Source organism: Stenella coeruleoalba (assembly GCF_951394435.1).
Source record: "Stenella coeruleoalba genome assembly, chromosome: 1".
NCBI classification, from domain to species: domain Eukaryota; kingdom Metazoa; phylum Chordata; class Mammalia; order Artiodactyla; family Delphinidae; genus Stenella; species Stenella coeruleoalba.
In genome coordinates, this window is record NC_137169.1 from 153,334,282 (window position 1) to 153,346,577 (window position 12,296).

A 12,296-nucleotide genomic window follows, 5' to 3' on the forward strand; every position below is an offset into this window, starting at 1 on the left:
ACCCTCTTGGGCCAAATTCCAGGAGATATGGTGAATACTAGGAAGCTTGGAATTGAGCTTAAAGACAAACTCCTGCCTATTGCAAAATAGATGCTCTTCAGACCTAAGACCAGAAAGTACTGGCAAGTATGAAAAAGAAAACCTTCTAGATAATTTAAATGTTTACAGCTACAAAGTACCAAATCTACAGAACACTGTAGAGAGGAGGAATTTAAATTCCCTACAATAATATTACATAAATAAAAAATACATACTAACATTCATTTTGAACAAAACATATAAATAAAAAGATTTATTAAACCCAACCCAAAGAATGGTTGCATCTCTGTGTGTGTGTGTGTGTGTGTCTGTTTGCACATAAGTAAAAATGGAATGGGATACAAGGATAAAAAGAAAAATGGAGCTGAAGGAATCAGGCTCCCTGACTTCAGACTATACTACAAAGCTACAGTAATCAAGACAGTATGATACTGGCACAAAAAGAGAACTATAGATCAATGGAACAGAATAGAAAGCCCAGAGATAAACCCATGCATATATGGTCACCTTATTTTTGATAAAGGAGGCAAGAATATACAATGGAGAAAAGATAGCCTCTTCAATAAGTAGTGCTGGGAAAACTGGACAGCTACATATAAAAGAATGAAATTAGAACACTCCCTAACACCATACACAAAAATAAACTCAAAATGGATTAAACACCTAAATGTAAGGCCAGACACTATCAAACTCTTAGAGGAAAACATAGGCAGAACACTCTATGACGTAAATCACAGCAAGATCCTTTTTGACCCACCTCCTAGAGAAATGGAAATAAAAACAAAAAGAAACAAATAGGACCTAATGAAACTTAAAAGCTTTTGCACAGCAAAGGAAACTGTAACCAAGATGGAAAGACAACCCACAGAATGGGAGAAAATATTTGCAAATGAAGCAACTGACAAAGGATTAATCTCCAAAATTTACAAGCAGCTCATGCAGCTCAATATCAAAAAAACAAACAACCCAATCCAAAAATGGGCAGAAGACCTAAATAGACATTTCTCCAAAGAAGATATACAGATTGCCAACAAACACATGAACAAAGGCTCAACATCATTAATCATTAGAGAAATGTAAACCGAAACTACAATGAGGTATCACCTCACACCAGTCAGAATGGCCATCATCAAAAAATCTAGAAACAATAAATGCTGGAGAGGGTGTGGAGAAAAGGGAACACTCTTGCACTGTTGGTGGGAGTGTAAATTGATACAGCCACTATGGAGAACAGTATGGAGGTTCCTTAAAATACTAAAAATACAACTACCATACGACCCAGCAATCCCACTACTGGGCATATACTCTGAGAAAACCGTAATTCAAAAAGAGCCATGTATCACAATGTTTGTTGCAGCTCTATTTACAATAGCCAGGACATGGAAGCAATCTAAGTGTCCATCAACAGATGAATAGATAAAGAAGATGTGGCACGTATGTACAATGGAATATTACTCAGCCATAAAAAGAAACGAAACTGAGTTATTTGTAGTGAGGTAGATGGACCTAGAGTTTGTCATACAGAGTGAAGTAAGTCAGAAAGAGAAAAACAAATACCGTATGCTAACACATATATATGGAATCGAAAATAAATGGTCATGAAGAACCTAGGGGCAGGACGGGAATAAAGACCTACTAGAGAATAGACTTGAAGACACAGGGAGGGGGAAGGGTAAGCTGGGACAAAGTGAGAGATTGGCATAGACATATATACACTACCAAATGTAAAACCAGTAGCTAGTGTGAAGCAGCCACATAGCACAGGGAGATAGCTTGGTGCTTTGTGACCACCAAGAAGGGTGGGATAGGGAGGGTGGGAGGGAGGGAGACACAAGAGGGAAGAGTTATGGGGATACATATGTATAGCTGATTCGCCTTGTTATAAAGCAGAAACTAACACACCATTGTAAAGCAATTATACTCCAGTAAAGATGTTAATAAATAAATAAAAAGGAATAAGAGTGTGACTAACTCAATTCTGCTCTTGAGGATACGTCACTGGAAAAAAAAAGGGAATTATATCTTCCTAGAATCATGTCAGTTGAAGGGCATGTTTTTGCTGACAAAAAGAAGGTACCTATTAACATTTCATTAAGACCTAATACAAGCATTCACCACCTGATTGACAGATCCTAATACTTGGAAAAGGGAATATTGGCCCATACAAATTGTTCTCAAAGGAAAACTTGTGCCTTTTCTTTCTTGCAGTGTTAGAGTATTTATTATTATCATAGATTTTGGCAGCATGCAGAAATCAGTGTTCTTTAAAAATCCAGTCTCCACAAAAGACCTTAAATATCTATAAGCAAATAATAATACTTTCCGTTGTTAAGGGGTTTTAGTTTTCAAAGCACCTTCACCCATTTCAGCTTATTTGAGTAGCACAAAAATCCCATGAGCTAAGAAAGTTAGTATTATTCCTATTTATAAATGAGGTTATTGAGGTTCAAATAAGTTAAAAAAACATGCTCAAGACTCTTGGACAATGAATAAGAGGCAGGCGTGATCTAGAATTCCCTTGCAAATGTATTCCTTTATTTATATTCTCTCATAGTGAAAAGCACAGCCACGTATATAGTTCCCCGAAACTGAGCCTGGTGTCTGCTGCTCTAATGCTTTTCTTCTAGATCTTTGGATGATTTGCTCTTCACCTCACTCAGATCTCTGATCACATGTTATCTCCTCAGAGCAGTCTCTCGTGACCATCCTGTCAAGATTACTGCCTCCCATCACTCTTTATCCCATAATGCTCCTTCATCTCCATCACCTACTCACCTAAGTCTGTATTATTCATTTGATTATTTGCTCTCCCACTAGAATATGACTTCAGGAGAGGAGAGAGTTAGTCTTTTTTGTATACCATTATATCACTTCTTGGAACAGTTTTTGATCTATAATAGGCATACATTAAATATTGTTGAGAATGAAAAAATGAACCTTAGATTCCTCTCTTTCCTTTATTTCTCTCATCCAGTAGGTCACCAGTTCTTGTAAATTATACGAGAATCTGTTCTCTTTCCATCCTTACTTTCACTGGTTCAGTTCAAACCCCCATCATTTCTTTTCTAAACTATTGCCATATCTTCCCAATTGGTCTCCTCTTTTCAACTTGCCTTTCCCCAATCCATTCCCCACTTTGCTGCTAGGGTAATCTGTCAAAAACACGAATTTTATCACTTTTCTTTCTAAAGTATTCAATGGCTTCCTGTAGCCGTCAGGTTAAAATCCCAACTTTTTATCATGGTATGCAGGTCTCTTCATGTTTTGCTTATCCAGTCTCATCTTTCCCAACTCTTTCTCTCTGTTCCGATCATATTGAACCACTTACAGTTTCTAGAATTCACCATCTTCTTCTTCACTTCTGTGCCTTTATAAATGTCATTTCTTTAATGTGACTATTTATCAACTCTACTCTCCTGCAACTGCTTTACCTGGCTAACTCTTACCAGTTCTTCAAAACTCAGTATGCATGACATTCCTTTTCAGGAAGCTTACCTCAATTTTTATCCACACCCCTATCCTACCTTAAGATGCTCTGAGAACTCTCTTCTGCTCCCATACAACTCTCTTAAATCGATATCATAACACTTATCACCCTCTCTGGGAATCTATTTCCTTTCTCCCTCATTAGACATGAGAGCAAAGACCTAGTCTTATGCATCTTTAAATTTCCAACATGTAATACAGTGCTTTAAACAAAGTAACTAACCAATAAGTATTTGCTAAAAAAAAAAAAAAAAAGTGAATATTCAGCCTCCTGCTCTAGAGCTTCTTCTGGAGTCATCTATGTAGTTTTGTTCAAATTATAGGACTATCAGAAAGAGATTGTTGAATACAAAAAAACTCAACAAGCTTAGTGTCTTGGAAAGACACATCCTTAAACATAATTAAAATGCAATAAGTACAAAGACTGAAGCATGAAAAGGGTACCTAACGCAGCTGGGGAAGAGGTTGCTGGGAGAGGTCAGGAAAATTTCCTAGAGTTGGTATCACTTGATCCTTAAAGGATTTACGGGGTCAGTTATATCTCAAAAAACTGGAAACAATTTTAAAAATAAAAAACTTCCCTCTTCTCAAAAAAAGAAAAAAATCCCACAGGATTATGGAGGTTGAGGTAGAAGAACTAAGAGGAAGAGTGGAGAGAGTATTTCAGGCACTGAACATGTACAAAGTCCCAACATGCAGTATCCAGGGATCAGCAAGAAGTTCAGAGTAACAGGATAACAGGAACCTAAGAACAAGGTAGTAAAGAGCAGTGAAGTGGATGAAGTGGAGAGGTTAACAGGAACCAGATAATGGGAGTGCTGTGGCAGGTGATGGAGAAATGTGAAGGACATTGAGATGGTTGGATATCATCCTTACAAGAATAGTTTGGGAGAGTATTGGGACAAGAGGGTAGTTGGAGAGAAGAGCCTAGGACAATAGAGATACAGAATATAAAATAAATTCAACAAGAAGTTTTAAGGCAATATAGACAAATTGGTGACTGACGATTTTTAGGGGTTGAGGGAAAAAGGAGTCATGTGGGGTTGCTAAATTTCTGCCTAGATGATTTGATGCATCATGGTGCCACAAAGAAAAATTTTAAATTCTATAAAGGGCATAGATTAAAAAGTGGGGGAAGTGAAGTGAAATTTAAGGGGCTATGAGATATCCAGGTGGACATAGTGAGTAGGTATACGTAAGTCCAACATTCAAGATAGCTTGGGTTTTCATTAGTATACAGGTATTAATATGTTGGAGAAGAGGAACATAACCCAAGAATTGAGTAGAAAGTGACAATTAAGGTTGGCTAAGGACAAAACTCTGGAGAATACCACCGCAAAAAGAGCAGACACAAAAAGAGGAATCACAAGGGAAAAGGTCAGACAGTAAGATACCGGGAGAAAACTCTGGGTTCCCAAAAGCCAAGAGAATAGAGTTTTAGGATGGGTGAGATCAGAAATGCTGAATGCTCCAAGTTTAATTTCCTTTGGTCTGACAATGTAGACATCATTGGCCAATTTGAGAGTCTTTTCCGTAGAGTAGTAGCCGGGAGGCTATATGAGACAGGATTTTAGAGGGAATGAGTAATGTCAAGATAGTGGGGATAGTGAATGTAGAGTACTCTTTCCAGAAGAGGTGTAGTATGATAGATCAAAGGACACTAAAGGTCAAGAAAAGCGTTATTCAGATCACAAGAGACTTGAGCATTTTAAGTTGAAAATGAGAGAGTGGGAGAAACAGAGGTAGCAAGATCCTGGAGAAGAAGTTAAGTGCAGGGTCACCAATGGAAGGTGTGTTACCAACCTCTGAAACAAAAAGAAAAGACTTAAGGCTGGGTGTGGATATAGAAAATTCTGAAAAGATCTGGGGTGTTGGGGAATTACTCCTGAGGCCACAGGGTTTTTTTGTTTTGTTTTTTGTTTTGATCATATGGAAGGACAGGACATCGGTGGAGGGTGAAAGGAGTTGAAGTTTGGAATAGTCACTGAGAGGAATAAGAGGGGGTTAATCAAAGGTATGTAAAAGGATTGGGAGACTGGGCTAAGGGCTCTGCTGAGCAAAAGGGTTGGGATTTTGCTGATCGATATGTTGGACAGATAGGAGTATAAATCAAGGAAGAATGCTGGTGAGATACAAACTCAGATGATTAACTTGGGATCCAGTCAGGTAGGAAGGGAAGAAAGTCAAGGAAAGGGCTGATAAAATTCAATCTACTGAGAGATAAAGGTATCAGAGACCTCAGCAACATCACTGAGTCGGTATAGTGCGAGTTGGAGTGTTCAAAAGCTGATATGGTGAGACGTGGAGGTCTGAGAGAAGGATACTGGAACGTAGCGCCTGTCAATATTGTGCAGATCAATTTTTGATTTCTATTTTGTAATATTAGATTGACAATAGGCAACTAAACATACCAATGTAAAGACAGTCTTTAAGAAGGAAAAAAAAGCCACTTCATTCATCCAAAAGCCACCTAGGCACGTTTATTGTGTTTGCTTTAAACTTTCTTGTGTAATGAAATCACTGGCAAGTTACTTTACATAGTCTCCTATATAAGACTTCTGGTTCTTATCTCTATGGGCTTGCTGGAGGACCATTATTTAGCACTTCCCTTTCTGAACTCCTATTATGTCTATAATCCTAAACCAGTCAACTGGCCTTTAACTTGCTCTTCTTTGCAATACAAATTATCCTAAGTAGTAGTGTGCTGATAAATGTTTAACATTCATTGAGCTGGGGACAGGAAAGTAGAGATGGTAGTGTGCCATTGCTTTACAACATTTGCTGTTTTCCATGGTACAAATATTTCTCTCATGGTTGATTTCAAACCAGCAAAGGGACATCTCTTAACGTGGAGTTAGGAAAAGATACAGAGTTGCACACCATTATATAGCACTGTGTTCTTCAGGACATAAAACCCTCAAGAACATAGGTAATAGTAAAATGTAGTAAATATATAAGAAGTAATGAGTTTTGAGTATTTACTGCCTTTGCTTTCAATATAATTGATTTGTGAGCTTATTTTAATCATGGCAGAGTTTAACAATAAGTTGGCCAAATTCCAGACATGAGCTGGCTGCACCATACTGCTGATTTTATGTCTATATTTCTTGTCTTCCCACTTACATTTTAAGCATTTTAAGACAGGGGCCACGACTTAAACATATTTGTATTGTCCACAGTTCTTAACACATTCTGACTTAGTAAATATTTGTTGAATAATTGATACAGTTCTGGATTAAAGGCTGAACTACATTACCTTATACAGCTTTCTGGTTGCCATATAAACTGTTAGAATTACCCTGGTAAGTGTACTGGTAGTATTTGTTCTGTGGAAATCATGGTTGTAGGTTTGTATATCTTGCAAATAAAAATCCTTTCTCTGGATGTTGAAGCAGAATATATTTTTTCTATACCACCACGAGGACATATTATATTTGTATATGTTTTCACAATGTTTCTTTATGATTATGAATGTATCATGAATTGCCAACGTAGTATAAAATCAAATTGGAAATAAGGTGGCATCTAGTTCTTAATTAAATGTTTCAGAAATGTATTCCTTTAAAATGCCAGAGTATAATCACTAGCTAGTTAATTATGTCACAAAAACATAGAAATGATATTTGTGGTGTCAGATGTGGTGTCAAGAAATGAAATTGTTTTTAAGGTACTGAAGAAAGTTTTTAAATCATCTCTCACTGTAATATGTTTTACACCAAGATAAACATTTTCACCTTTTTCTACGTAAGGGGAAATATGTGTTTTTCCTGAAGACTACAGCTTCCAGGAAAACTTAAGGTAGTCAGTCATCTGACTGACTGTGATATTCTCATCTTTCATTAAATTTCTGTTATTCCATTGCTTAAATTAAAAGCCTTGGAATTTAAAGAAATTCTAGCTCTGTATGTGCAAAGGCTATCTTTTGTTTCCCATTTTTTTGTGAATTTCACTAAAACTTCAAGAGGACCTAGGAGGTATCTATCACTTGTGTTTTGTTAGGGGGTCATATTTGTCTCTCTACCATTTTTCCCAGAACTTTTTAAAGTTGTACCCTAAATGCAAAGAGAAAAAGAAAGCAAGACTCTGTCTCATTTCAACTCACTGATTCTTTAAACAGAAAAACAAATTCAGAAGAAAATGATTACAATTGAGAAAGTATGTTTTAAGAATGGAATTGAATCACTAGGTAAGGGTTTTGCAGTTTTAAGTTTTTACCCATAGTGTTTTGTTGTATTTTATCCCATTTTTTCAGTTTTGACATATAATCGTAAGATGTTGAAACTGTATAACATGAGTTGATATATATACACATTGTGAAAGGATGCCCCTGAGTTAATCAACACATTCATCATCTCACATGTTTATTTATTTATTTTTTTTGGTGTGAACATTTACATTCTACTTTCTTAGCAAATTTCAATTATACAATACAGTGTTAACTATAGTCACTACGTTTTACATTAGATCCTCAGACATTTTATAGGTTTTATAAAAACCTATATGAAAGTTTACCAAACTTTTATGAACCTTTCCCTATGGAAAGGGAACCCTTTCCCTGGTGATGACTGTTCTACACTTTGTTTCTATGAGTTCTACTTTTTTTTGGATTTCACATATAAGTGATACCATGCAGTATTTGTCTTTCTCTGTCTGGTTTATTTCACTTAGCATAATGCCCTCCAGTTTCATCCTTAAAACAAAGTTTAAAGAAGATCTTTCGCTTCTTGTTGCAGCAAATCAGATTCTAATTTGTGGCTCAGTGCATTTTTTAATAGACAATTTTTTAAAAGCAGTTTTAGGTTCACAGAAAAATTGAGTGGAAATTACAGAGATTTTCCATATGCTCCTGCCCTCCCACACATGCATAGCTTCCCCCATTATCTACATCTCTCACCAGAGTGGTACATTTGTTAGAATTGATGAACCTACACATTGACACATAATAATCGCACAAAGTCCACAGTTTACATTAGGGTTCACTCTTGGTGCTGTACATTCTGTGGGTTTGGACAAATGTATAATGACATGTGTCCACCATTATAGTATCATACAGAGTATTTTCAAGGCCCTAAAAATCCTCTGCGCCCTGCCTATTCAACCCTCCCTCCCCCTGCATCCCAGCAATCACTGATTTTTAATTGCCTATCCACAGTTTTGCCTTTTCCAGAACGTCATATAGTTAGAACCATGCAGTATGTAACCTTTTCAGATTGGCTTCTTTTACTTTGTAATATGCATTTAAGGTTCCTCCATGTCTTTTCATGGATAGCTTATTTCTTTTTAGTGCTTTTAGTGCTTTTTAGTGCTGGATCATATGGCAAGTATGTTTAGTTTTGTGAGAAACCGCCAAACTGTCTTCCAAGGTGGCTGTACCCACTTTGCATTCCCTCCAGCACTGAATGAGAGTTCCTATTGTTCCACATTCTTGTCAGCATTTGAGGTTGTCAGTGTTTTGGATTTTGGACATTCTAGTAGGTGTGTAATGATATCTCATTGTGATTTTAGTTTCCACTTCTCTAATGATGTAGAATGTGAAACATCTTTTCATATACTTATTGCCATCTGTATACCTTCTTTGGTGATGTGTCTGCTCATATCTTTTGCCCATTTTTTTAATCAGGTTGTTTGTTTTAGTGTTGAGTTTTAAGAGTTGTTTGTATATTTCCGATGACTGCCCTTTATCAGATATGTGTTTTGCAAATATTTTCTCCTAGTCTATGGCTTGTCTTTTTGTTCTCTTGACAGTGTCTTTTTCAGAGCAGAGTTTTTAATTTGAACGAAGTCCAGTTTATCTATGATTTCTCTCATGGAGTGGTATCTTAAAAGTCATTGCCAAACCCAATATCGTATTTTCTTCCAGTTTTACAGCTTTGTATTTTATCTTTGGCTCTATGATCCATTTTGAGTTGTTTTCCTGTAACTGGTATAATGTCTGTGTCTAGATTGAGAGTTTTTATCAGGAATGGGTGCTGGATTTTGTCAAGTGCTTTTTCTGCATCTGTTGATGTGATCATGTGATTTCCTTCTTCTTTAGTCTTCCCTAAAGCAAGGACCCCAAGTTCCCTAAAGCAAGGACCCTAAAGCTTCCCTTTAGCTCCCTTGTGCCAACTTGGGGTCCTTGCTGCCATCACCAGCCCCAGGCATCCACTAATCTACTTTCTATTTCTATAAACTTTTCTTTTCTGGGCATTTCCAACAAATGGGATTATTCAATATGCAGTGTTTTGTGTCTGGCTTCTGTCACTTAGCATAATGTTTTTGAGGTTTATCCATGCTGTAGAATGTATCTCTCTTAAAAAAATATAACAGCTGTTTTATAGTTACTATATATTCGTATACCCTTGCTATATATCAGTATAACTATTAATAAATATTTAACTAGGTAGAAAATAAGACTACACACTATTCAAACTCATCTGTCTATAAGAAAGCCATTTGGTGTGTTTATTACACATGGAATATGATGGTTGTTCTACAGATACTCACAGGCTATTGTCTAGTCAATTGACCTGTAAGAATGATTTTTAAAGTATTACCAATAGAACACTATTTGGAAAATATAGCTACACCAATATTGATTTACTTTAATAGAATATAGCAATAAAAAACAAAGGAGCAAAACTGCTTCTAGGAGGACATATCATGTTCAGATTTGCATGAGTAACTTCAACTTCCTCCTGAAAATCTAATTAATCTTGTTGAACAAATGGAATACTTAACATCTGAGGTGTCTAAAAACCAGTTTAAAAGCTCCAAGGCTGCCATGGGTTTCAGGAAAACACCTGAAAGTCACAGAATGTTTATGCATATAAACAATTGTACTTACAAATTATCCTCAAGTCTCTTCAAGGATTCCAAAACTAATGAATGAACACTGTCTGCAGAGCAGGATCCAAAGCAATTTAGGTCTGAAATGTATCTAATTTTCATAACCCAGTCATTATGTAGCTTCCTTTTAACACTGAGAATTACAAGAAAAAAAGGGGGTTATGTTAGACTCACAAACACATCATGTTGAGTTTCTCTTTGGTATTTCACTTTTACTTTAACCAAATCGCAGCTCTGAGCTGTGGTAAAGCCTACATGTGTAACACTATCCTATGCATTATACTTTCAATTGTTTAACTATATGATCGTCATCATATTTTAAATGAAAAAATAAAAGTTTATCATCAGATTTTGAGCTATAGATTCAGAATTAGAGGAATAATCTAGAAGAAACCCAATCCAATATTGACATGATCATCCTTACCCTACTGAAAAAATTCTGATCATGCAAATGGAGGACTGTGTTTTATATTGTTTTTTATCTTGTATGAGTCAATTCATTTTCATATTTCCCATGAATACATTCAAAACTGAAGAACTAGGAAGTTTCTAACCCAGATCACTGGTAAAGCTGAGGCTAGGACAGCCTTCAAAGTGTTTGTCAAAGGCTTGCTCATCAGTACACAGGACATTTGAGGGAGAGGTTTAGCACTAGAGGCCAAAACTTCCATAAAATTCTTCTTGTCTTAACCTGGAAGAAGCCATCTTCATGGTATTTTATTTACTCATATTTTATAGTGTATTTGTTTCCTCGTCCACAAACACTTATTGAGCACTTATTGTATCCCAGGTACCAAGGACATAAAGATGATTAAGGTAAAATCCTTATCACCAAGTTCCTTAGATTGTAGTTGAGAAATAGACATATTTATAACTCAAGGCAGGAAAGTTTGACAATATTGGATTAAACAGAGTGGGAGTCGGGGGAGATTTCTTTTTTCCATGCCAGATTGTGTTAAATTTTGAACTCAGGATACTGGCTAGTTCTTTCTTTAATTTCTACAATGTTTTGCTTCAACACTCGGCTTATATATATATATATATACACTTTAGTCTCAAATAATTTGTCATGTATATAATGATCAGCTGCATGATTAAATCATCTACAAAAGAACCAGTATGAATTAGCATTCATTTAACTGTACTCACATTCTTCAAATTCCCCCAATCTCATTTCTAATATATCTGTCTAATGGAAGCAGAGATGGAAAACAGGCCATGGAATTTTCTGACATGTGATGCACATCTCAGTAAAGAGAAGATTCATGTCTCAGCATCTATTCTAAGAGCCTATCATAATTGGAATAAAGTGCTTGATAGTAAATAGAGCAGCACATCACATACTGGGAAACTCCCACATCAGAGTTTAATACTTTGGTGGAACTAAGTAATACTGCTAATATATGAAGGATGGAAAATGGAGCCAGATAAACATTGTGTCATTCTTAGGGTTTCAGCAATGGGCTAGTCTTAATTCCGTTGTAGCAATAGATGTAATGAGCTTTGAATTACATATTCTATCTCTGGAATAAAATATTTGCTATATTAATAACAAAATATAATCCTGTATTTTTCAAAGTTTTTTTCTTATTCTAAAAGGAAAATTTTGTTTGTACAAAATTTAGGAAGTAGAAAACCATAGAGAAGAAAAGAAAAATCACTTCTCTGAAGTTCCAAAGAGAATCATCATTAACATTTTGGGATACTTACATTCAATATTTTTCTTTCTAAGTAGAAATACGCAGACATACAAATGGACACATATACATACTGACACGTATACATAAATAAAACTGGATTCAATGTACATAAAAAAATAAGAAGTTTTTTACTTAATATTATATTATGAACATTTTCCATATTATTAAATATCTTTCAAAATATAATTTAATGGAGATGTATGGCATTCTCTAATATGGTTATACTATGATTTACTGAATGCC

The 12,296-nt window shown here is 35.7% G+C and overlaps 1 protein-coding gene across 1 annotated transcript in view; it reads right to left on the minus strand.

Moving 5' to 3' along the window:
- The window catches only part of WDR64 (WD repeat domain 64), a gene marked incomplete at its 5' end in the record, with an annotated part of 149,491 nt that overhangs the window by 103,377 nt on the left and 33,818 nt on the right, over positions 1-12,296 (minus strand). Inside the window, one exon of the mRNA XM_079916450.1 lies at positions 10,352-10,486. Coding sequence (XP_079772576.1) covers positions 10,352-10,486 — 135 coding nt within the window. The remainder of the gene's footprint in view (positions 1-10,351; positions 10,487-12,296) is intronic.